The sequence below is a fragment of the Accipiter gentilis genome, chromosome 28 (genome assembly GCF_929443795.1).
Source record: "Accipiter gentilis chromosome 28, bAccGen1.1, whole genome shotgun sequence".
Classification (NCBI taxonomy): Eukaryota; Metazoa; Chordata; class Aves; order Accipitriformes; family Accipitridae; genus Astur; species Astur gentilis.
Genome location: NC_064907.1, coordinates 10,076,892 through 10,104,500, shown reverse-complemented (window position 1 = coordinate 10,104,500; position 27,609 = coordinate 10,076,892). Strand labels below are relative to the sequence as shown.

At 39.2% G+C, this 27,609-nt stretch overlaps 1 protein-coding gene across 8 annotated transcripts in view; it reads left to right on the top strand.

The window, feature by feature from the left end:
* Positions 1-3,342: 3,342 nt before the first annotated feature.
* The window catches only part of ACTN2 (actinin alpha 2), a 396,531-nt gene continuing 372,264 nt past the window's right edge, over positions 3,343-27,609 (top strand). For 6 of the 8 annotated variants that reach the window (XM_049830599.1, XM_049830597.1, XM_049830596.1 and 3 more), the window contains exon 1: positions 3,343-3,620. In XM_049830599.1, the coding sequence (XP_049686556.1) occupies positions 3,486-3,620 (135 nt within the window). In that variant the 5' untranslated portion in view covers positions 3,343-3,485. The remainder of the gene's footprint in view (positions 3,621-27,609) is intronic. The other 2 variants (XR_007509820.1, XM_049830594.1) reach the window with 1 other exon arrangement.

The window sequence follows — 27,609 nt, the reverse complement described above, 5'->3', positions numbered from 1 at the left end:
CATCTGTGTCATTTCTACCTGAAGTATACCTGCTGGCTCTTGGGTATCTTGCCATGTCAGCTTAAAATTCTGTTTCTATATGGTTCACTCTGTTTCTTCCTTTTTCTCTGCTTGGGACTGTTGTCCTTTCTTTCCTGCTCAGCTTGCTTATTTCTGTTTAGATTTTATTTTCTTTCTCCTTAGGCACACATAGTTTGTAGCTGTGCAACTCTGCCAGCTTTAGTGGGGGTAGTCCTAACCTACCTCTGATGTGGGAATAAGCTGATTAAAGCACACAGCTTTATTCACACTACTCTGCTGGGCACAGCTTTCTTTTTCTCTAGGTGAGCTGGAAGAGGCAGCTCCCTTTCCACTTCAAGTTTAGCGTCAGAGTTCCATTTTGGCTCTCTTTCCACTACAGACCTCCATTCATATGCTTCTCATTACCATCTGCACAGTTCGTTTATAAAATTAAATTAAAGTAGTAAACAAAATACCAGATACTCCTCCTAAAGCTCCATCTATAAATATCTCCCCTGCCTACTCATGCTGTCTGATTAAGGGGCAGTAAGCACTTATTTAGAGAACCTAAAACAGGTCAGATTCCATCAAGATAGGCAGTTATTTTAAAATAGGGATGTTCCATTTAGCTTCCTGTTTCATTGGTAAAAAGCCCAGCTCTCTCAAAGTGCACACTGATGAAGTTGAAGCCCCCTATTTTGACATTTTCAGAATTAAAAAATCAGATTTTTCATTCTGAAATATTTTTTTCATCCAAAATGAACTAATATAACCTACCCAAAGTGGATTCTGAAATACTTGCCCTTTATAGAAAAATGTGGGTTTATTCCTATTTGGAATTAACTTGAATGTTTTTGATCTCTCAGACTAGCTGAGAGATACTGTGGTTCTAGCTGTTGGTTCCTTGGAACAATGATGGAATTTTTGTTTTATTTGTTTTGTTATGAAAGTACTAAGTTTACCTATGTACCAAGTAAACATGAAAAAATAAAAAGTAGCTTTGCAGCAGAGTCTAGCTATGTTTTGAGCAAATCCAGTTATTTTATGAAAAAACTTAATAACCTTCTTTCAGAATTCTAGAAAATCTGGGTAGATTTCCCTTTGATTTTCAGAAATCTAGGCATGACTGCATGACTCTGATCCTAATCCGCAGTGTGATCGGATACTTTTTGTCATCCTAATGCCTCAGTTTTTATTTCATGACACAGGCACTTTGGCCCGTGTTACAGGATGGGGGCCAACAAATAAAATGTGGCTTTTAACTAATACCTCCCTGTATGAAGCCATCGGTACCCTTAAGGCTCACCTATACTGCACAGCGGGGAGTGGTGCAGTTGCATCTGACTTGATCCACGTAGATCCCCAGACAGCTCAGTGCTGAGAAAAGGCACGAAGCTGGTTGCAATGCCTCACCTCAAATCAGGTGGTGCACAAAAGTTCACAGGTCTTGTCAGTGCAGGAGAGCTCTTTGCACCGGAGACAGCTCTGGTTCAGAGCGTTACAGCTTTACATGTATACTTCTGGGACTTCTCTAACTTCTTTCTGCTTTTCCTCTAGAAACTTCTCCTGTGCTGTGTATGGTGAATAAGAAGAAACGGTTTTACTGATTTCAGAGGCTAAATAGTCATACAAGTGATTGAAATTGGACATGTATACAAACCAGAGATGACTACCCAGCTATAAATTAAACCACAGAAATCACACCAGCATACACATAATGTGTACATACATGAAATATTTTGTTTTGTAGTTGCTATTTGATATTGTTTGAGAGTTTCCTAAGAGAATGCTCATCTGCACTTGAACAAAAAAAGTGTAGGCATAGCGTTCATCAACATTTGCTTCATTATATAGATGGAAGCGTAGCAACCTTGAGAATATTTGCACTGAGCAGGTGAAAAGCATGTGGTTCTGACTTTGCTGCTTAGATTTGGAATTTGATTTTTAGACCTTTTGTCTTACAGCATATACAACAGTCTTTGGAAGTTCAGCTTGCTTTGTCTGCATGAAACGTTGCAATCCTCTTCTGAATTCCAATTTGGAACCGTAGTGCTGCGTTTATGAAGTTTTTTTGAGCTGATGGGTAGGTGTTAGCTGTGCATGTATGCATGTTCTTCTAAATTGCATAGACGTATGGCGTAGAAGGCGACTTGGCAGAAAGCAGAGCTTTAGTTAGCGATACAAAGTGGAGGACATAGGCTGTCTAGCTGTTACTTGTTCTGGTTATTCATTCACATTGGCTTAGAGACCTATGGCTGCCTTTAGTGAGCGTAGGTCTCCCTTATATCCAAGTTTGGCTTTTACGGCTTCCAAAAGCGCAGCTTTGGTGAGCATTTTCTAAGTAAGGTTCGAATTGTACCCAGTGTGGACACCGCCAGAGAGGATGACCTTGGCTGGTGAGAGGTGCGGGCATTAATGACAGGCTGCATGAAGAACATAGTAAACTTGCCAATTCCCAGAAGAAATATTGTCGCCAGAGCAACTGACATGATGTGACACGGGAGATGGGGGACGCGCTTGCCAGGATGCTCGATCTCAGTGCTCTCTTTTCAGATTTTACCCTGTGGAAAGCACGGGTAAATGGTTCCCTGTCACAGTGGTTCCACAGACCTTTGTATGTGCTTCTTGGTGCCTGCTTTTGGGACGTACTGAGGGTGTTTCCTGGATGAAAAAGATACACGTGGCTCTTCTAAGTTGTGCTTCTGTACTTTCTGGTTTAACTCCAGACCTGAGCCCCACAGGAAGTCGTTTAATCTCTTGGGTCAGCGCTGGCTCTTGCGATCCTTAATCTGGAAAGCGTGAAGCGACTCGAGGGTCCGCACAGGCTTCGGACTAATGCTAGGCAATGTCAAACCGCACTAGCAAATCGCCGATGGGTCTTGAGAAGCGTGTGTGTGGGGGGGGGGGGGGGGGGGGGAAAGGCGCGGTATTTTATCTAGTTGGCAGTCGGGACAGGCACCCGGGGGAGCAGCGGTGTTGTTTTTGGCCAGACCTCTCGCGGGCGGTGAGCTCCCCCCGCCCGGCCTTGCCCCGTTGCCGGCAGAACCGCTGCCCCCGTGCGGGAGCGGCCCCGCCCGCCCGCCCGAGGGCGCGGGGCTGAGCCGCCGCCGCCGCCGCCACGTGACAGCCCGGCGGGGATAATAAGCCGCAGCGATGAGCCGCGGCGGGCTTCTCCGGAGGGTCAGCCGCAGGGACCTGCAGCAGCAGCAGCAGCAGCAGCAGCAGAGAGAGAGAGAGAAGGGGAAGGAGGGCAGGAGAGAGAGGGAAGGAAGGTCACCACAGGTCAGCACCTACCCGGCAGCTTCAGCCTCTGCTCTCGGCAACGCGGTCGCTCCCTGACACCTTGGAAAAAGAAAAAAAAAAAAAAAAAAGAAAGAAAAAGACGCTGCTACCTACAACCCGTCACCAAGTAAACTAAGCTTAAAAATAGATATCCGTTTAAAGGTAGTAGGAGCCACAGCAGCCGAAGCTGATCCCCGGGTAGCATGAACACCATGAATCAGATAGACACAAACATGCAGTACACCTACAACTATGAAGAAGATGAGTACATGACCCAGGAAGAAGAATGGGACAGGGACCTGCTCCTGGACCCGGCATGGGAGAAACAGCAGAGGAAGGTCTGGAAATAGAGTAATGTGTGTCCGTCTGTGTGCTTCTGTGTGGAATGATGTCCTCTCTTACTGCCACGCTGCATCTGGCATTGCCAGGGCTGTGCAGTGAGGGGCTCTGATTTTGTAAGAGGATCTACTTTACATCGTATAAAGCACATATATCATATATATATATATATTAGCCGTGCCATCTCTTGAGGATAAAGCGTTCACTTTTTGGATTCTTAAGTGAAACCTATGCAAGATGAAAATAACTCACGAGAGTCAGGAGTTTCTTTTTTATATTGCACTGGAAATACTCTGTCAATACCTCTAGATTTACCTATTAGTATTTCAGTAACTTTTTACTTCACTTCCTGGGTCTTCCTGTCAGAAAGCAGACTCTGAATTGATGCATGTGCCTGATTGCTTTTCGAAAACAGTAAAATGCAATTATAAACAGGGAGATGACTGAGAAGGTTCAAAATTGGAGTGCAGAAAAATGTTTGCAATATCTCTGAGAGCAGACTGAGAAATCTCTTTTGAAATTGTGATCTTGTGAGTTGGCTCTTATTAAAATTTACTTTTAATTCTCACTGAATCATCTGACAAGGAAAATATTGCCTAGAAATATATCCAGGCTAGTTTTAGAAAACTGTATTTCATGATTAGGTTCCCACATGCCAATTCACCGTCTGGGAAGAACGGGGTTTGTAAACTTCTTGGAGTATACCATTGTAGAGAAATGCTTCTTGCCTTTTAGGCGTAAGAAAACTGTTATGCCAGCAAGTACTGCCCATGCTCTTTTTCTGAACATAGGCAGAGATTATAATCCCATCAGCAGTCATGTCAATGGTTTGGTACTACAGTAATATTTGCAATATCTAATTTCAGAACACTGAGTTTTAAGCAGCATATGGGAAAGAGAAAGATGAAATATTGTAAAGGATTTGTTACTTCCTAATGTAAAAAGCTGATGTTAAAGTCACAGCTAACAGATCTGGGATTAAAAGGTTATCTGCTGGTTACAGGAATGAAAAAAAAAAAGGCAGGGGAGAGAGAGAAATGGCGCTCTGGACAATAAGGTTGAAAATACTTTGTGCTATAGGTGAGCAGCGTGCTTCAAAAATTTAAGTAGAAGTTGCCAATTTATCTCTGATGACAGACTGGCCCACTCTTACAGTCGCAGCTTCTATAAAAGCTGTACTGTAAAAGTAAGAGCCGTTAGAATCATTGGGGCCAATGGGTTTGCTTTTCTGTTAGAATTGTAGAGCCAATAGTTTTCTCTCAGTTTTTTATTTGTAGCTTTCCTCCTTCTGTGAGTTTTAGCTGGTTTTATTCATTTTCCTACATTCACACCTGTTCAGATCCTGCTGTACGAGTATAGTGGGAGAAGTCCTGGACTAAGTTGAAGTTCACTTTTCTTGATCTACCAGCTGCTGCAACTCCTAACCAATTATTAAGCTGTACTTATCAACACTGACATTCGTTTTAATTTGACACTCTTTAGATGGTGAACTATTCTTCTATGTTTTATAATGAGAAGGGAAACTATTGTAGTGCTTAAGTTCTTCAGTGATTTGAAACTGCTCAGCTGTAACAGATTGTGGTTCCATCTGATTAGGATTCAATTGTCCAGCATTTCAGAGAATGCTGCTTTCAAAATAGAGAAATAATGGACAGGTTCCTAGATAGTCAGGACTCTAAGGCAGTTTTCCTACAATGCAGATAAATGACAAAAAAAAAAGAGAAACTGGATTCTGTAGGCTTTCTTATGTTTACAGTTAAGTCTCTTGACTTTTACAGAAGAGCAGGGAGTAGTTAGTGTAAGACCCACAGCAAATTGCTTGTTTCCATTCCTCCAAACAGACAGCGCTTCAGCAGAAAGTCAGGTTTCCACAGTGATAAATTAAAACAGACGCTGCTTTACTTCCATAGAGTAGAGAGATTGTGGCTTTGTTACTTTATGTTGCCAGTTCCCCGGGCTCAGTTTTAATGTTAAAGTGATACCACATTTAAATAAAATTCAGGAGAGGGGATCTTCTTTCCTTGTCTTGGGAAGGAGTCTGAATTTATTATTACATGAAAAATAAGTACCCTTATGATAAAGGGCCTGATAAACTTTATAAAATTTCAAGGCTTCTATCTTTCTCTAATTGGTGCTACGACAATTGCAGAAAGTGCTTGCTTTATTTCCTTATTTATTAGGAGAAGATTGCAGATACATGGGCACAGATCTTTGTTCTAACTGGTAATATAATATTGAAAAGTGATCTCAGCGCAGCCTTGGCAGTTGGCAGCATGTATTTTCTATTAGACAGTCTTGGAACAAACCAAAAATAAATGCCATTGTTTCTATTGTGGGCTGCCCTCTCCAGACTTGCCATTTCAGTGATATGCCTGGTATGAGATCTGTCAACAGATGCTGGTAACACATGATGACGTCCATAGGATTACAATGGATGTGATGCCTAATTATAACCATGGTTCATAGAGTATTATGGTCTGCTGTAATCCAGGCTCCTTGGTGGTTGCAAGTGTCAGAATAAATATGAAGTACACTATAGGAAAAGAAGCTGAGTTGTAGCTTAGCTCTGTCTCTCTGAATGTGAACAACAATGTAAATGCTTTAGTTTGTGTAACATTTAGCCTCTGTCAAATCAGGAAATCAAGAAAATATGGCAATTTGACTATTTGCTGCTTTAGACAGTATTGCTAAGAACTTAAACAGGATCATATGGCTGGAAATTTCAGGCAGCAACTTTAAAGAAAGACTAACAAAAGAAATTTTGGATGGGCATGCTGTCTTCAGTAGGAACTAATTAGAGAACTACAGCCACAGGTGCTGTGGCTACTCAGATCCCAGTGATGGGTGAGCGAGTGGCTCTGTGGTGCTTAGTTTTCAGCTGGTCTTAAAACGACAGCAGTCCCTTTTGAATGTATAGATGGGAACCATGAGATTGCAAACTTCTGAAATCTGTTCCTTGACCCAGTACACTTCTAATGGCCATGTGCGCTTAAACAGCATTTGAAAAATCTATGAAAGTCACCCCTTGTTTCTTCAGTACTATGTGGAAATAAGAAAGTATTGGAAATCAAAAAGTCTGGCCAGAGGGGGTGGGATTCTCTCCTTTGCCCTGCTCTGTAACTTTAGGCAAGGTCAGCTCACCTCAGACCTCGGGTTTTCCCCCTGGTAAAAAGAGGACAGCAGTGATATTTGTAACAACTGATAGAAGTGGTTGGTTCTATTGTATTGTCAGACTAGGTGGTGATTAGCTGTCTTTCGGTCCCTACCCTGCAGACTGGAGTGAAAGTAAAAATCATACTAGCTCATAGTGGAAGACTTAAAACCTGATTTCGCTTCTCTCCATGATAAATTTATTTCTTGAGTTTCCAAAAAAAGTTCGACAAACTTCACAAACCTTTTAGTTTTCACTAGCCTGTATCTCAATATAATTAAAAGGAACATAGGAAAATGCAGTGTCTCTTAGTTTAGGAACCAAGCACAACAACGCAACTCAAAATGCAAACATGTTGTATTGTTTGCAATGTGTTTGAACTACCAACACTACTTAGTGAGCTGTGTGTTAAATGGTGCTCTTTCTTATTTGTAACTTTTGCTATAAATACTTAATTATAGGAGTGTGCTTTTTTTAAACTTTGACGTGAAATGTGGTTTGTTAGTTTTTCAAGGAAGTCTTAAGCCTTCAGGCTAAAGGTCTGAAGGTTGTGAAACAGGTGTGATCCCTTCTTCAGGACAGTTGTATCGTATTGTAAAGCACTAGACTGGCTCCACATATTTCATATGTGTCTTCTCCAGTCATTCAGACATGTCTGACACTGTCGCACTAAAACATGTAAGGCAAGAACTAGAAACATACTCCTTGCCTTACTGGTATTATTATAGATGAATGATCATTCTAGCTTGCTGTATGGTTCTGATACCGCCATGTCGTTAATGCAGAAAGGTTTTAATGTAGGTGTCAGTGCAATTTCTGACCATGTTGATGCTTTTTTTACACTGGTATAGAATAAACAGGAAGACTCAGAATGTTTATTTACCTTGATATTGCACTCTTTGTGAATGCAAATCTTGATGACACTGAATGCTGTGCATGAGTGAGGACTTTAGAAAACGTTCTTTAGGAGAGAAGCTGTGTCTTTCCAGTCTTCAGCAGTACATATCAGATTACATTTTCAGTGTGGTCTATAAGGAGTTATCTGCATTACCTCCTTTGGCTGGTAATACAACTTCTGTTGTCCTTGCAAATAAAAACATGCATTTGGAAGCCACATGTATGGCAAGTTTTTTGAAAGAAGCTACCAGGAGTATGACTGATGGACAACATCCTTCTTTTCCTACTGTTGCTGCAACTTCATTAAGTTCAGCAGATTTGAGAGGTCCATTGCAGCCTGAAAGAGAAACTGACCTTGTGTTCAGTCTGACTTCAATGTCTATAAATAGAGTTACAGTCAGTGTCCCAGACTCACTCTGAAGTTTGTGGTGGTCTTCTATGGATGGAATCTAATTTGATTTCTTATCAGAAACCTCTTCTGGAAGAAGTGTACTGGTGAGTGAGAAGACAGATGAAGTAGTGGAAGGAAACAGCTTCATTCTTCAACCAGGAATAGAAAGAGAGAAATAACCAAGCCTGAATGAATGAATGAATGAAAAAGAAATGAAAGGCAGAAAAACATTGCCAGGAGAGGCTGGATGCCACCAGCAAAATTCAGTTCTGCAGAACCACTCCTCATGAATTTACAGGCTCCAGATTGAAATCATTGTCATGGAGAACATAGCAATATCTACAGTGTGTACAGGGCATTCCAGCCTAGGTCTTGCTCTTTTACAGACATTATCTGGAAATATTCAAAGTTGGGCATCTGGGGGGGAAGTTGTTTTTTTCCCCCGTTTTGTTTTGTGTTTTTTGGGGGGTGTGTGGTTTTGGGGGGGTTTCTGACAGTGCAAAATTCTTTCCATGAATAATCAGCCTTGGGGTTAAGATCCCATAGCACACAGAGAAACCATCCATCTCTTGAGAGTTTTTAATGAGGTAACACTTTTTACCCACGTGGAATACCAGTGGGATTGTTGAGGAGGCGTAGAGATTCCCCTCTGCAAGTGAGCAACATGAACAGGGTCTGGATGAGAACCAACAGTGAGGCAAAAGGTACACTCCTTTCTAAGAGAGTATCAGCCTTCTCATTACTCATTCCTAATACCTGTTAACAGTTGGATATTTCTTATAAAGACAGGTGTCCTGGGTTGAGTAGCTTTAGGACTAATTTCAGGAGGGGATTTAATTTGTTAGGAGGAAAATCCTCTGGAGTTGAAAGCAGAATGATAGTCAGTGGAAAAATCATGTGCTATACTGAGTCCTACATTGCAATTCTCTGCCTCCCTTACCTTTTATGCACAGAATTAGGATGACATAGGTGTCTTGGGTATTCTGTAGGTTGAAATGCAGGACTTCCTATTATTAGTAGTAGTTAGAAAAGCAAACAATTTCACCTTTGTAGACTTTTTTTTTCCCCCCTAGTATTCAGCCAGTACTATGACTGTCTTCAATAGAAGAACAATGTCTTGCCAAATGATATATGCCACTATAGATGCAGATTGTGCCTTATGGTAACATGAAGTTTCAGCACTCCAAGGCCAAATGCTTCTTCTCCAGGTGCATCAAGAATTTTCTTTTCAAACAGTGGATGACAAAACCTCTAGTATTAAGAACACACACATAATATCTCATTTCCTTTTAAGTCCCGGGTGCTCTTTAAGTGACCTTCTCAGTGGTAAATGGCCCCATACAGGGTTTGACTCAGAACTTGGTAGTCAATGGACGGACTTAATTTTTTTCTGCCACAGCGTGTCTTGATTTTTCAGCATATACTATAACTGTCCTAAATATTAGACACTGATGTGACAGAAGGACATGGAGTTGCAGTTTCTCTAGTTCTGTGAAGAGTTGCCATGAGGGTAGAGGGACTCTGTATGGAAATATGGGATGTGTTTATGGCTTGTCCTGTACAATTGGCCTCTTAGAGATTAGTGCTTGTTAAAATAGTAACATGTTAAATTCCTCTTGCTGAAGTTACTTGCATGGAATGGTGCTTGAGAGGAGCATGCTGAAAGGATAGTGGAACAATCATATTTTGTCAGTGCTTCATATTCTTGTCTTGGAAGCTGTCAATAAGGTGTACAGCTGAGGAGGGCCCTGAATACTGTGATGGTGGTGTATGAAGGAAAATTCAAAGAAAGCTATTATGAAATTCACTTAACTAGAAATGGTTATGGAGGTAATTTTTTTGAATGGGAGGGTTTTCTTTATCAATGCTAAACGCGAGAAATCAATTATCTTACTCAATAGTGTATTTTCTATTTAAACTCAAATGGTCCTCTCAATGTTGGCCTATTCCAGGCTCTGTATGCTTTTGTTAGTGTTGTCAAATGGATAATTCCTACAGTCCCAATTCAGCTGTTAATTGCAACTCATCCCCAAATATCTGCCAGCAAAAGAAGTGTATGGTTATGAAAAGAAATTATAAGAACCATTTTCTAATGGGAAGCAAAGGCTACCTCCTGCCTGCACCCACAGATACGCACCACAGCCTACCCTGACATTCGTATAGTAAAATGTCTGTAGACACGCTGATCCAATTAGTAAGACAATAAGGATTGGAAGAAAGTATGGATCTAAGTGGGTTTCCATAAGCTGCAACCAAGGTGCTTAAGAGCTAGAGAAAAGCTGTGTGTTAAGCAGTGGACTTTGCTATAATCTCTTGGGGGTGGGAAGTCTGTGTCTTGCTGTGGATCTGTGTTTGGGTCACTGGAGAGCTGAAGAGAGAGGCATGGGAGCTGTTTGCCTGGAAGAGCAATGAGGGTCTTCAGCCCTGAGACTGCAGTAAATAGGGAATCCATGCTCTTACAATTTGTAGCACTGTGCAGGCAAAAGCAGGGCTCAGGTATATTCTGTAAACTAATGAATCCCAGTAAGAAAGTATCATGATTGTCACCAATTTCCAAATCAAGCTAAGACAGCTCTGCAAGCTGGATTTTGACTGCTTGTTGCCGATGGGGTAACACAGTTCAAAATCTTCCACCAAAGCCCTTCCATCCTCTTACAAGTAAGACAAAAGGGGTTTCATCATTATGATGGAAAAATCAGATACCAAATGCCCAACATAAATTTAATCACTGATGCATAAATTCTGATCCATTTAATGATGTTTAGTTTAGGTAGTAATTTCTGTATTGCACTGTACGGTTCTACTGAACTAATTTTAGTGAGACTGAGCATTAGTATTTTCTTTAGTTGTGGATGGTGAATACTATATAGAATTATATTAGAAGTTGTACTGCAGAACCTTCTTACAGAAGAATGCATTGGATTTGTATCTGGAATGTATCTGTAGGTGGACATGATGCACCAAGAAGCATGTCAGTGAAATAGAATTAGATGGGAATTTGTGCTGCTTAGCTTTGTCCCAAGTCAAAAGACATCCCTCCTGCATGTTATATCCTTGCAAGCAAACAAAATGCTTACACAGTTGGCAAAGTTGACTTGTTTTGGATGGTTTTACTGCCAAGCATAATTTCTTCTGAGCCCTAATTGTAGGGATAAACAATGTGTAACTGATGTGGTATTCCTCTACTGTGAGCAGTGAAAAGTTGCTGACTCTGAGTGAATGTCTTTTATGGCTAGGCATTCTTTACTCTCGGCTGATACCAGAAGGGGAATGTATTCACATCAAGCACTCCATTTCCTCCTAGATCAAATTTCATTCCTAGTAGTTTGGGGCAATTTTCAAGTCTTCAATGTATGAAGAATAGCATTTAATGAAATGCTATGGTAAGTGTGTGTGACATTTGTTCTTATTATATCACTTGTTTTGTTGCTTTTAAATATGTGTCATGTTGAGACACTTGAGGCATAAAGCTGATTGTAACTATACAGGTGCTACACAATGCTCTTTTTCTACCTGATAAAATTGGTCATGTATTTAAAGGTAGAAGTTACCTCTTTCCACATCATTGAACCAGCAAACACAACGTTATGATCACCCTCTGTGACTGTTTCTGTACAAATTCTCTAGTAGCTCTTCCTGCCGGCAGTATAAGTAACTCTTCAACACAGATCAAGATAGCATGGTCCTAATAATCGTCAAACTACTGGTGTGAAGGGGTTGCAGGGCAGGTGTTACTACTCTGCAGGAACAGAGCCTCTGCAGAGATTGAGGTAGAAGACTTTGAAATGCAATGTTTTCATTTTAGGAAAGTGTCCCACTTGAAATGGTAGCTTGTAGAAATACACTTCATTCTTTAGAAGCCCTGTCCAGAAGGAAGCAGAAGCTGACAGTTGTCTAGCTAATATTTAGTTAGTTTCTATATTTGGGCCTTAAATTTCCATGTGTACACACAGGTGAGAAAATTAGTCCTGAATTTGTGTCCTAAGTGCAAGAATGGGCACTGTTGCTCCTATGTCTGGTCCCAGTTTTCCTTGCTTTTGAGTTATAAGGACATATCACTTCGTCCACATCTTCATCTCCAAATTAGTGGTTGTAATACCTATGTGCTGACTTTACAGATGAAAGTGCCAAGTGTTTACTGTACTTGGTACGAGTAAGATTTTCCATTTACTTCAAATGCTTCCTCTCAACTGCTCTTAACTGTCAGAATCCCTTCAACTTGAAATCTGATGCTTGTTCTTATTTCTCTTCAAAAACCTGTGAGCAAAATCAGTCCAGCCATCCATGACTTTGATAACTAGCAGAACCTAGTTTAGAGCAGATGGCTTCTGCTCTGAACTGTCCTCTAGAAAAGCCTTGCTCAGCCTTGCTCACCCCCACTACCACAGCAGGAGTCTGCGAAAAGTGACTACCCTGGTCTAAAATTAGCATCTGTGGTTATTCCTTAAGCGTCTAAGGAAACGCTCATATTTTTTATAGGTGTTGAACACCCAAGCATTTCCACTGACGTCAGGAGGAACTTCTGTCTATTTTGCACCTCTGAAAATCAGCCTGCTATTTTGGCACTCACAGAAAGGCTTAACCATCTAGCATTAAGCAGTATTTTTTTTTAACTCTGGCTTATGTTTAAACTTGGCACCAGTGTAGCTTTTTACTGCTGCAAGACTTATGGCATTGCACTTTTTAATATGAAGAAAACTGGTACCCAGCTGCACTAGATGCAAATAAAAAAAATACATAAATGATTGTGTAGCTCTGGGGTATTATTTCATCTAGAGGAGTTTCTTTAGGCTATGGAAAACCTCTGTAGTCCAAGTTCATCTCCAGCTGTACTCTGGAGTGTAGTTCCACCACACATTTTCTTTGGCAGAGCAGCTGACCACCTTTGACTCTACTCCTATCCCTAGACTTCCAGTCCCCTTCATTTGCTGGTACAATGATCTTCTGCTATATACCAGATCATTGAAGAAATTTGAAGCAACCCTCCCTGTTCTAACCACTTCTTAATCCCAAGTCATTTCAGTAATGTAGTTTGCAGTGGAGCCCCACAAGCAGCTGTACCTGTACATGTACATATTATGTGTAATGCACTTATCATCCCTCTAGCATTAATATTAAAAGACAAACAAAACACCATACATGAAACTGAAATTTGCTTGCTTTCCTTTTATCTATGGTCTTCATTCCATGACTGAGCACAGGTCCCAGCATGGCTCCTATTAAGAATAGGTATGCTATAAACAAAGAACTGTGTGTTTAATTGACAAAGCAGTTTGCTTATCACAAACGCTGTACTGTCTAAAACACAGGTGTTTATGGTTTCAGCAGTTACAGCCATCATTATTTGTTATTTACCCATCTTTTCTTAGCTAAGTGCTTGAGAACAGGTTATTTAGTTAAATTTCATATTCGTGTATAAACAAGACACCTAGAGATCCCAAGTACTATTTTGCTTTTTATTCTGTTTTTAAGAAAAGCTCAGTAATTTAGGAACATGACCGTCACTAAAAATTATTCAGGAACTCTGGAATTTTTCTGAAAGTCTGCTGGCTTACAGGATATTTTAAATGTTTTAGAAAATGTTACTCTATAGCTAATGCCTCATAAAACAACATTAAAGCTTAAAAAAGTCAATCCAATATGTTTAAGTAGTATCTTTAATAGTAGAAGTTACCAAATGCTTTAAAACCCAGATTCATAAAACAGGTATGAAATCAAAATTGATATTTATTTTTTTTTTTTTATTCATCAGTTACAATAGTGAAGACATTAACATGGACAGATTATATGCTTTGTGCACTGAGAAATATTGCATTGAGTAACCTGGCATATATGCCACAGAGGAGCTTTTTGTTGCATAATTGGGAATTAATACATGAGGTTTTCCTTTCTCTATAAGAATCTCAACTGAAACCTTAGATTATGTTACAAGTGAAACGAGGTGTAGTGATCTTCAAATGTACTACATACCAGAGTGCAAAGACTGTGTAAATATCTCGGGGTCTGACTTGACATACTTTTCCCATCATTCATTGGTGGCGGGGTCTTAAAGGTCTGTGTTAGTGTGTGTAGAATTGAAAAAACTTTCAAAATCTGTTTTAGCATTATCAGTCAGAAGACATACTTTTGTCATTGTGGAAGTGTTTTAAAGAATGTTAATAAATTGGATAGGAACATACTTTTATCCCACTCTGACTATATTGACCGATGTATAATGTATTTACTTACTCACCTGGCCATGTAGTGTATAATTACTGGATAAAGATAGCATGGTGAAGAAAATCAACAGAGAAAGCAAGGGAAAGACATTTGGAAATCCAGTCAACTAAATCCTAGATTAGCCTACTTCAATTAATCCTTCTATTTCCAGAGGGCATACCTTTAGTTCCTTGATACTATAACGTGGGAATGTTTCTTTCATCTCATCCTTAATAGTAGTTGGTCATTCAAATGCGTATCTACTGAAATAACGTTAGCCAGCACTATCTGTGATAGTTCAGGAGCTCTTAGGAAACCAGGAGGAGCACTATAGGGCACAGCTGGTAGAAGGAGGACCTGAGATTGGAAAGGAGAACAGGAGATAGGATCTCTTTATAAGAAGGTTCCTTTGGCACTGATAGGGTAGTGGTAATGCATGTTCTTTGTTTAATATACTTGAGAGAAGGCTCCAGATGGTATAAAGGGCATAGACTTCACCTCTAAATCACACCTGCATATTTGGCCCTTGCAGACACTATTCAAGACCCTTTTTGGATTACCTATACTTTGTTTTTAACTCTCCACAGGAGGAAGCAAATATAACAGGGATTATGCTTTTGTTCTGTAATAGCGAAGAAGTGGCCGGTTGGAAAAGAGCACAGAGGGAGAGAAAAACAAGAAAAATGTCAGGTCTCAAACCTTTTTTCATTGCTGAAACAGTTCACTCCAAACCTGTTGGCATTTTTACTGTGAATCCTTTTCTGAAGATGCCTTCTAGTTTGTTGATACTCTTGTGAAGTAGAAATGCTGAGCATGGAAGGTGGTGTCCCAGAATTAACTCTGAGCCATGTAGAAATGAGGGAATTTCTTTAGACCCTATAACAGTTCAACATTTTGTTGGATGTTTTGGTCCCATGGCATACTAAATAGCTTTTTCTGTCCTTGTGTTTCCTAGTTTTTCAGTAGTTAGATCTAAAAAGTGTGCCTTAAATATAGCTTTCTGTCTAACTGGTGCTTACAGTGAGACCTCCCAAATATCACCTTGGTCAAAAGTGATCCAGAAAGCACCAGAGTGCAAATAGCTCACTGTTATAGCTCACTGTTCCATGAATTGAGTATGCCTTCAAAAGTATCAAGAGTTGTCTTGCTTTTGTTCACCCAAGATCTGTATCTAAAACCTTGCAGAGAGCAAGAGAGAGAGGGTGCAAGAGAGAGAGATGTTTGGGAGCATGCATCAGTACATTGGAGTTTCTAACAGAACCTACACACTTCATGCTCTGCAAGCTTTCTGCTTAGGACCCTAGTGTCCTACCTGATTGGTTGGGGAGAGTTATCTTTTGGACAGCACTTTGAGATATGAATATATATTTCTATATAAATGCAAAGATGCAATCCTTATTGTATGGGTGATAGAGTCCATTAAAACTTTTATAAAAATGTGTACAACATCTCTTTCCTGCCCTCAACTTTGTGCAGTGTAGGGGCAAATCTATTTTAATGCTCTGACAGCTGGGCGTGAACTGATTTATTTGTAGGTATGTGCTGTAAAGTTTTGTGGTGTAAAGGGAGCAGGAATGCTGTGTAAGATAGTAGTTGCTATAACCATACTGCTTCAGGTTGCAATGTCAGAATTACTTGTTTTTGTAGTGTAAATTCAAGCTCTGCAAAGTGGAGTGTATTGGAACAGAGAATATTTGGTTAGTATGCTTTAAAGTTAGGTTACCCTGTTAGAGGAAAATACTGTTGTGCCATGCAAATAGTTGGCAGTCCTCAGAGGTTCAGTCTGGATGCTGTACAGTCCCAGTCATGCTGTGTGGGAGTACTGTGTCTCTGTCAAAACGGCACGGGTCCTTGTGGGCGATGCCTCTCTATTTCTGCAGATTTCACAAGGAGACATTTTCAAGGGCAAAATTTGGCAGTGTTGCATGTAAAAAAAACCCCAAAACAAAAAACCCAAACCATGATCTACTAATTGTTAAATTATTGAATGCTAGAAAAAATATGGCCTATTGAAAGAGATCAGCATGTCCATCAACTTTTCCTTTGAGGGAAATACAAAATCAATATCTGAAAATAAAACAAAAGCCATTGACAAAAAATAGATTATTCTAAACTTCGCATTTTTGTTGTTACATTAGTGTCTTGTTTGTTTGTTTTTGTTTTGGTTTTAAAGCTTTACTCCCATTTAAGAACTGTGTTCTGAATATGCCTGATTCACACATACCTTTTTCACAATATTTGGTTTTTGAGCCTTGTGAAATAGAAGTTCTTTCACTTGCTACAGCATTTTGAATTTGCAAAATGTACATGAGACTGTAAAATATGGCACAGTCAGTCAATTTTAGAGATGAACAGAGCCCTCCTAATTCTGCATTTAGAACTCTCAGTCTGTGGGGCATATTTACGTTTCTCCTCTACTGAGGGGTAAAGATTTTGGACAGACATGTAAAGAGGTTTCACTGCTTGAAGTTGTACCAAAAGTTGTGGAAGAGCAAGGACTCAAATGTTGAGTCTTTACTTACTGTCTGTTTTTTCACTCTCATTGGAGAAAGCAATTTAATATGGGGGCTATTATAACTCAGAAATTTGTTAGTAATTTGAGAACTTTGTTTACTTCACAGATTATACCATTTATTTACCATTCTGTAGTGCTAATCTTGTACCTTGAGCATTTTAATGCATTGAATAACGGTATGTAATCAAAAAAATTCAGAGGTATTAATTCTGTTATGACAAGGTATTAACATACTTGTTGTTTTACATAAAAGGCAAAGAGAGTAGAATCATCAGAAAGGGAGTGTATAACTGTAAATGAATGTCATGCATAGTGTTATTGAAGTAGAAGGGAAGATGAAGAGGTAAGATCATTGCAAACAGCAAGGGATTGCTCCCCATTACTCCATCTAGCTCGAATGAATTATCCAGGGCTGCTGTAAGACAGCCAGCCAGACATTGCCATTTGGACAAAGGGTTCTCAAAGAGTATTGCCTGGATGCTTTTTGTGACCATCTTTTTTCAAGGATTCATGCATATGATGTGAAAGAACAAACTATACTGCAAAAACAGTCATTCACATCCAAGAGAAAGCTGACTTGCAAAACCCTGACCTCTGTCACCAGTTAGCAAGGTGGTGACAATATTAATTGAAAGTCTCAGTATTGCAAAGCCTTCCGAGTGGAATATTCTAATAGCTCCTACACCCCAATTCATGATGAAAGATAATCTTGTACTGAAGATGGACTTTTAATTTATTGGTCAGGAATGCGTGGCTGGGGGGAACCTTTCACTTTTAGGTCAGTGTTTTGAACCCAGGCCAGGTGAATAAGTGACAAGGTTGCTAACACATGCGAGCTGTTTGATAATGTCTATGAGGTGAGTTGTACTCTCAGTTTAGCTCTTGGGGGGACAGGTGTCCCCATCACTTAAGTCACCAGAAATGGAAGCTTCGTTGGAGGTGCCCAAAACTGACCTTATTAGTGAGAGTTAGGGACAGTGACTTTTCATCCTAGAGGTGAAAGCTAAAACAATTTCTGTATGTGAAAGTGCTTTCTCAGATTGCATCTGTGGGGTTATTCACAGTCATTGCTATTCTTAACAGTTCCCTGAGCGACTTCTTTCTCCATTCCTAAGTGGCTGGCACATTTCATAATTCACTGAGTTTAAAGAGGGAAGGATAGCTAGCATGCAACTAGATTTACAGTAGTAGGTAACTGGTTTATGCTAAACAGCTAACTTTGATTTTTAAATGTAGAGTTAACTTTGGATGACTGAGAACAGATGCTGAAGATGTTGGTAATTGTTACGTGTTGTTTTCCATCTGTTCACAGTAGGTTCTAGTTTGGATCAGTTTTACAGTTCTTTATTTATATTTATAGTTTTGTTAACTTTCTAATCTTTCTTGCTTCTATTTCTTTATTGGGCTTTTTTTCAGGGTAGAGTTTGAGCACCTCAAAAGCAATGGTGAATTTTCCCCCCCAATAGTGATGTGGGATATGGTGCGTTTATTATTCTCATTATCCTTGAATACAGAAGTGGGACACTTAAAAGTACTCAGCTATGGCTAACATCTGCTCCCATTGTTGTTGAAAGGCTTATAGTCCCATATGAGGAATCACGGGTCATAAAATGCTCAGCATTTAGGACAATAAAAACATTTTTAAAATTCCTGTCTTAAATGACTTAAAGGCTGTCGCAAAGTTGGGGAGAAAACACAAGCATCAGGATCTCTTCTCCAAGATCGTAATATGGACCTTGGGAAACGTATGTACCCATAGAACAGATCATTGAATCCACTTTCATTTTAATTTGGTTTATGTTTAACTTTCTGTGAACACTCTTCTGCCTATTGACTTTGAATCTTCTTTCCCCTCCTGTTACGTTTCTTCAGCTTTGTTTCTTTATTATTCTCTGTCTTGACCCTTCTACTTTCTTTTTCTCTAATATCCCTGACAAATCTCTTCCAGTGTTATATTTCATTTTGCTAAGGGAAATTAGGGGGTCATATGAAAGTAGGAGAGGGAAATGGGGACCACCACAGAAAGAACACCCTGACAGAAACAAAATGTACAGCTATCTGTTGCATACACAGTGCTTGGATTCCTAAAAGGGAGGGTTTTTCCACTGAATGACTTCTTATTTTGTAGTCTTTGGATACCATATATACCTAAGCTTTAGGGCTTCTCAGCCACAGAGTCCGGAAGGAAAAAGAGTCTTCTTGCCTATTCTCCCTTTTCAAGGCTGCAGCATAGATGTCAATTAGGATGGGAATCTTCCATGAACATCATAGAAAGCATGACTGGGAGGATGTGGGAAATAATTTAGTCCATTCCTCTACTTTTGGGCAGAAGCAAATATGTTCATGCTGTTCTCGACATATTTATCCAACTTGTTCGTGATGATGTCCAAGAAGAAGGGTTCCACATTTACAAATTAATCTAAATCTTCCTCACTGTTTAAGCTCATGACGATCAATCTTATTGAGAATAATCTACTGATTTATTCTCTTCTCTGTTGTGACTTCTTAAATGGTTGAGACAAGTATTACTCTCTTTTCAAACTTCTCATTATTAAACCTGCCCAATGGATCTGTATTTTTCATAGATGAAGTTTCCTAGAATTTTTTTCTTTTCATGGCTGTTCTGTGGATTCTCTCCAAATGGTCCATATTGTTCTTGAATTTTGTGTCCGAAAGAGGGGAAGATATTACAGCTAATCCCTTTCCAGCACTGAGGAGATAGGAAGAAATACTTCAGATATTAATACACCGTCCTTTTGCTTAGACATCCCAATATTGTAGTTGCCTTTTATAACAGCACAACATTCTTTAATCAGGTTACGTTGTGATCCACTGTTGTTCTAGATCCTTTTCTTCGGTGCTACTGCCCTGGCAGTTGTTCTCCATCCTGTGTTTTTGCAGTTGTATATTACGGGAGGAGGGCCGTACTTCAGACTTCCTGCTAATCTGCATCCAGCTTTCTTCAAGTCATTTCACTGATTTGTCGAGATTAGTTTAAATTGTAGCTCTGTCATGAAACATACTTACAGACCCATCATTTTGCTGTCATATTCAAATGTTATAAGCATACACTCTGTCATCGAAATGAGTAGTATAGGAAATGGTTCAGTGCAGATTCCTACAGAAGTATTCTTAATAAGCCCTTCCACTTAATAGTGAGCCATTACTCACCATTAGTAGGAATAAACTGACTTGCTAAACACTTTTTTTTTTTAAATTATTCTCATATGGTTTTGTGTTTAGTTTTCCTCTTAGATAAATAGCTCTCTGCTGTTGCAACCAGCTTAGGTATGTGACATAAAAGAGATCTGCCTCTGTAAAGTCCTAGTGGGAGGACCTTTAAAATACTCTAGCTTAACTAGGTGGAACTAGGATGAATGTCTAGATTTTAGATAGGCAAAATCATGAGGGGAGGACATGCATGTATCTAAATGCAGGCTTAGAAAGGTAGCACAACAGAAGTTTTCACTTTCTTGTCCTTGGAAGTTAATTTTTTAAATATAAAATTGGGTTCTGCAAAAGTTGATGCTACTTGCACACTTTATTATTAAATTTGCCACATGTAAATTTTCCACAGACCACTCTGGTCTGCTTAGTGATAGGAATGTGTTAAAAAATACTCAGAATTAAAAGAACATACCAGAAGTAGACCATAGTGGTTTGGTTTTTTTTTTTTTTCCTGACAGTTTCTTTGTCTTTCTATTCCTTCAACTTAACAAATTGAGTAGGTTGCAGTTACAATGTAAAGATAAGAATGGGTAAAGATATCTTGCAGTTTTTATAATGCAAGGTAAAACCATGCCCATGCTTTTACTAAAGTTTTTAATTGGATTCTTGCCACTTTTATTTCTGCATTATTTTTCTGAGCAGGGTTCTCTTGAGTGATTCTTGAAATTCCAAAAATGAAAATTAGATTTAGACCAGAATTGTCCTACAGATCCTGAACACTTTTTAGTTTCAAATGGGATTTTAAACATTGCATGTGCTCCTACTTCTAAAATATCAATGTTTCTGCTTGAAAATACATTTAAAATAGGCTGAATTATTTTAAACTGATAAAAATAAACAAGCGGACAACCCTATGGTACTGCATGTGTTTTGAGAAGTCACACATTTGGATCACACAGATGCCTGCTGCTGTAAAACTTTCATAAATGGGTGTCACCAACAATAATGAAAAAGGAAGGAGCTTCCTTCAGGGAATAGAGCTGTTGTAGCATTATACTGATGGTCCATCAAAATCCTGAGTTGTCTGAAGACTTACCTAAATTTTCATGCTCAAGACTCTCTCATGATGGTTCTGTCTCACATGTAAAGATGGGCTTAAGTGACTGAAAACTTCTTTGTCTTTTCCAGCCATCTCAGGTGATCCAATAAAGATATTATCTGCCTGCTCCTCATAAACCTTGCGATTTTTTAACTGGTTTAGCCCCTCCAAAGACCTTGTGAAACCTCTTATATCCTTCTATTCCTTCCTGTTCTTCCATTAAGAAAAAAAGGCTGAGGTGAGGACAGTGAGGACTGTATTAAACCCATATTGAATTTCCCATACATCTTGCTGCCTCCTGAGTTTTCTTCCATTTTAGACCAATGGGACAACAGTCTCCTCTGAAAGAAAGAACTAATGTCACTCACTTTGTAACAAAAGGCTCAATACTATTTTTGCCATTTCTTGGGGTTCAGCCTTGCCAAGTCATTCTTGAAGGAATATTTACATGCTCTGTATTTTTTGTTAATAGCGAGCACTGTAAAACAGACGTGCAATCATTCCGTGCTGGGAGGAGGTTGCACGTTTTACAGGAAACCCTAGACTTGCATAGGATTAAGCCATCTGCTTTGTAAGGACTGAGGTCTCCCCAGGCTCTTCCACGCAAGCAAAATGCGGAATGCTAGCAAGACATGTGCCATGTCCTGTGTGATGAATGCAACCCTTTGACAACGTCTCCTGTGAGTGATAAGATTAAGGAACTGGGGTGAAGTTCCCTTAGTTACTAGAGCAGATCTGCTGACAGTGCAAAGGACAGTAGTGTATCACCTCTGACACCATCTGTTCAGCTATAGGAATGACTGTGCTGGAGCAGGGAGGGCTTTCCCCAACTTTGGATTTGGGGACTTCGTGATGGAACTTCTACTCACTTCCTTTGTAAGACGGTTCTATGCTATCCTTTCCGTTGTTCCCAGGCATTTGGCTTTGACATACTGCCTATGATCTGAGGGTTTCCTTTTAATGACCTTTAGGAACATGCTAAACATTTCCCCTACCTTAGCCTTCATGATGTCCTTTACTGTGCCTTCACTGTACTTCATTTGAGTTGTTGCTGTGCTCTGGTGTGTTTAGTGTTAAAATCCCACTTTGCCTACCAAGTCTTTTGGCGTGATCGAGTTGTACTGGTGAACCACCTCTCCTATTATAATTACTCTAGTTATTTTACTAACATATACCAATGCATTTAGGCTTCCACTGCAAGGGGAAATAAGAGCAAGGGAATAGTTAGTAATAATTCAACAAGTAAGATGTAAGATTTTATTTATTTTCATTCATAAAAACATACTCATGCACCTAATATACTAAAAATGCAGCTGATCTAGACGTTTTAGGAACATGGAAAAGTCGCCACGCGTAGTCAATGGTTACATCAAGATAGTTTATAAAGGCTGTGCAATTTTCTGCTGTGTTTCACCTTCATGCCCCTTCTTTGGGAGAAGAATTAAATAGTTAAGAGAACGAGGGCCAACGCAGACTGTATCCCAAGCCCAGAGAAAAGCCCTGATCCTGCATTCATTAGAACACTGTGTGGACACAGGAGCTAGGAGATCATGTTGCAGGTTCACAACTTACCTTTTAAAACATGGATAACAGACAGATGGGAAATTCTTCAAGGGGAAACCTCAGTCTGGCCTAGTGGGAATGTTCTGGCAGAGCTCCTTCTGTAACACCCTTGCCATGAGCTCAGAGCCCAGTAATGTTCTGTATAACTACAGAGTGAATCACTGCATCCCATTTAGCCTAGAAGTAATGAAGACCCTCAGCTAGCAGAAATAGAGGGGAAGAATACTTCAGAAGAAGGGCTATAAAGCTGAGTTTTAAGAAACAGCTCTATTAGACTGAGATAATTAAGGATAACACATATGTATATAAACAAATGTGTTGAATGTTTATATTTGCAGTTAATTTTCTTCAGGTGTGTTCTCCTGCTCTGGGTATTAGAATTTAAGGTCCACGTAAAATGGGTTGTGCTTCTGCTTTAGTTAACAGACACAGGAAGTATTAAGTTTCCTATTAATGCAATATTTTTCACAACTCATAGGTTAAAATTGAATTTTGTCTATATTATCTTACGTAAATGTTACAGAAAGGCTAGAAAGTCAACAGACAGATGATGCTGGGCCAGTAGCCTTTCTGGTAGGAGTACAGACAAGCAGACACGTGCCTTTTAAAATCAATATTAGTTTTTAAAACTTGTAAATATTACAGCAGACAGAAATTGATTTGAGTTGGAGAGAGTGTTAACCTTTGTTATGAGAGATACATACTAAATAGGATACAGGTCTCTAATCCTTTATTCAGCTGGATCCACTTCTCAATTCCAATTCTGAGTGCAAGTAAATAAATCTTCCTGAACTTGTGGAGTGTATCACCTATACATGTCCCCATACAAGTTATGCTGCTGTTTTGGTCATGTACATTTTGGACTTACTGTCAGTGCCAAACTAGAAATTTAACCTGTATCTTCAGGTGGAACAAGTTGTCTTGTGACCCACTGATGGGTAACAGTATTGGAAAGGGTGGTAACTGGTGCTTTCTCAATTCTCTTTGTCCCTATTATCACATGTACATATGAAACTGGCTTTGAAGCACTATCAAAAGAAAGTTATCATTACACTCACTTAAAAGGACATGTGGGCTTTCCTGGGAGCGTAGGACAATTCAGGTCAGAGAGATACCACTTTTTCCATCAAAGCATGTCCTTTATTGTGCATGTGTAAAAAATATTTGCACAGAGTGGGCATGCCCTATTATTTTTCAGCATTAGCTGAAAAATTTTTCTGCCCCTTGGTTGCAATTCTACTTGTTAAGGGCTTGTAAAATTAAGTGGCCTGAGTAAATTATCAGGCAAGGGTTTTTTTTTTTCCTCGGGCACACGCTTTGCCATCACATATCTATGAATCCAAGTTATGGAGAACACACTATCAGCAGTCTTCACAATCAGGCTAAGTGGGCATAGAACATAAACTACACTCCCTTTTCTGGAGTTAGCTTTTCCAAAATAGACCTGTGACAGCAGTAGGCAATTAATAGTGCATTAAGAGAACATTTATCTGTGTGACTGCAAATTGTTTGGCTTCCTGGCCTGCATCCCCTCTTCTGTGGTCTCTCATCTAAGACTGTCAGCAAAGTTTCTTTTGTAGTAACAGCTTCAGAAAGGAGAAATGTTTATTTATTTATTTATTTATTTATTTTTAAATTTGTAGAGCCACCTATGGTAAATAAATTCTAAAAAGAAATGTCTAGCTTTCTAGGCACTTATTTGTATTCCTGCTGCTATTCGGCTTGGTGCCTTCAGTCCTGCCTTGTTTCTCTGGGCAACCTGATACTCTGAAATGTGCCGTACAGCTCAGCAGAAGAAGGAATTTGCTTTGTCTAAGTCATTTAATAGCTTTTAAATCCCACTGGATTACAAATTTGCAGGGTACTATATGCTGGCTGTATCTTGATCTCTAGGACTTAAACGTGCTTTGAATTGTTTCTTAATAACTATGAATAGAACTGTTAGTTAAAGCCAAAGCAGTGAGAACAAGTGGTATCACAATAAGAACAGCAGGACGAGGGTTAAATAAAATGTAGACTGTGGAACCTTTGCAAATAAAATTTGCAAGTTAAGTTTTGCAGTAGCTTTAATATAGTCACTTATGGATTGCATCACTGAAGCATAGTAAACACTTCCTTAAGTAGCATTCCTAACCATGTTTAGTCCTAGGAAAATAAGCCAATTTGGAAGGCATCAGGCTATGAGGCCACATGCTGAGAGTCTGCTGTAATGTACTGCAGCGATACTTTCCATGAGGCACAAGACAACTGTCATACGGAGATAGCACCATTCATTAACTGGTGTACTGGTAAAACAGAAAGCTCTGAGAAACTGTAGTTTAGATAAAAGATCTAAATCTCTTCTTCTAGATATAGAAGATAATCCAAACTATCTAGATACAGATAGTCTAAATAAAGAATCCACGCACAGTAGAATGCTTCAGCAGAACTTGTTATCTCATGAATGGATGCTTTGTAGGTAATTTCAAGTTTATCCTTCAGAATGGTACGATGTCAATGACAAACCCCAATACTACTGGAAAGAATCTTAAATAACCTACAGATATAAAAAGGCAGCCCATAAAACCAGTGACTGTCATCAAACGATTTTTTGAAAACAACTTGACTCCGCAGTAGTAGCATGGTTTCCTTGTTTATATCATAGCAACATTGGCTGCTAGTGTCTTCATAAAATGAACAAGATTGAGAAGAGAGTTTGTCTCTCAGCAAATTCAGTGCTGTAAAAATGTCTGTTTTCAAGATAAACGATCTAGATTATCTGAAAACTTTGGGATCTTCAGATAAAACTTAGGTTTTATGTCTATCAGTGCGGCATCCAGTAACTTGAGTCAGCTGTTGTAGAGGTGAAGTAGAGGACCACAGTGAGATTAGAGGTGGACAAAATTCTATATTGCTTTTATACATGTATATTTATATATGCATATATGAGCTAAGAAGAGCCAGGTTCTATTTCTTCCTAAGAAACTAAGTTAGTAGCTTACTTCACAGTAGGAATCAGATTTGTATTTTAAGACTGCTCAACTAGTGGGGTCGTTGCCATTAAATCCTTAATTAAATGAAAAATGGGGAAAACTCATTTACTTGAGTGGTACAAGGTCAGAACGTTCACCATAAATGTCTAAAAGAGATGGAAATGGCTGAGGTTTTTCTCCAAATTCCTCTTCGAGGTTAGCATGGTGTGCTTGGAACAATTCTACAAACTGCAATAGCATCTGCAGATAAGCACGTGTCCATCACATAAACTTAATTCATGAAAGGCTCATTCATTTACTGGTTAAGCTTTCTCATATTTATTGCCAAATTGCCATGCAAGGTCCATGTGCATTTACCCTTGAGTGGTTTCAGCTGTTTTTTCTGTATTACCATAATGTTGTTCCTTCCAAGGATGCTGCTTGTAATATTTAATATTTGCAAATGACTTAATGTGGTGCTAAGCCTTTTTAGATACATATCACTAGAACAAGATACTGCTTGAGGCAGACAAATTAGTCTTATACGCTAGATCCTAACCCTATAATAATCCAAACCAAATACCATCCTAAGACTCTATCATGCTGAGCCCTGAGGGTAGAGGTGCCTAGTATCTGTTGTGATGCTTGATACACTCTGGTTTCAGGTCTCCCATGAGCTCAGCAAAGCTAGTTACCTTAAAATGAGGGAAGTTTTACCTTCCTGAATGACTGCTTTTCAAGCTAACATCCCTTTATTCAAACATGTATTTGCAGAGATGCTTCAGCTGCAGCCATACTTATCTCCATCTGCATACAGAAGGACTTTCTTATGCCTCTACCCGCAACTTATCCTCTGCAGGTCAACAGGACCCCTGCCCAGAACCACTTACAATACTGTCTTCTCTCTCCTCCTTTCTCTGGGTTAGGGATTTCACTGCACAGCTCCCCCATATGCATAGCACTTCTTGCTTCTTCCTTTCAATTGGAGAGAAGTTGATAAATCTAAAGTTTAGCAAGCTGCTCCTTGTCACTATAGGTGCTCTAAGAGCCCAGCAAGCTGCACATAAATTCTTCACATAAACTGAGTCAAACCCAACAACAATGAAAATATTATTCTTTAACAGAAAGTTGCATTTTTAAGAATAAACCACTTGTGAAAAGTCAATCTGTATCTTCTTAAGGTGTCAAGTGTGTCTAGAATTTACAAGATTCAGTTCTCAGGAAAGTTTTTGCCTTCATCTACTGGCCTTTCTTATTCTGAGAGATCACATATTAAATAGTCTAAAAGAAAGGCAGGAAAAAAGAAAGCCAAAGGAAATCTCATATTGACAATGGAGATTTAGGATATATTTTATTTTTAAACTATTTACATTATATGTTTTTAAAACTATGGTAATTTGAAATAGCAAAAGAAGGGGAATTCCAAATATCTGACAATTTTAAGTAGCTAAAGTCTAACTTACCGAAATGTATGGCCTTGTTATGTACCTAGAGTTAAATACCTGGTGAAATACCTAGTAAATACAAACTTGCTTTGTATACGTACCTTAACAGACACTGAAAAGCACGGGGAATTTGTCAGAAGGCTGAGAAGTAACAGAGATTTGAAACCAGATTGATTTTAACTGCTAAATTTTATAGTAGCCCATGTTTTGATTGCATTCATGCAAAAAGTAATGTGTGTATGACCTCTGTAGATCAATGGAGTTAGTTCTGCTTTTCATCTCTGCAAGTAAAAGCAGACTTGGTTATTCTCCACGGAGCGAGAAATGCTCATGTTTGCTTTTGTGATCATTTTGCCCTGCAAACTTAAGTATCTGCATTTGTGTGTTTCATGAAGTTGTGGTAGTTTTCTGAAAATTATATAATACAGTTTAAAAATAAAACTCTTGGTAAGGCAGGCCATATCTGCAGGGTCTGAATGTGAAATGTCTGTGGTTGAATTATTGTAAACTTTCAAAAACCATTCTAATTGTCCATGTTTTCAAAAGGCATTCTGTTTCTTACTGTAGTTACAAGTAGGAACAAATGCAATTTTGCTGGTATCCTTGCTGT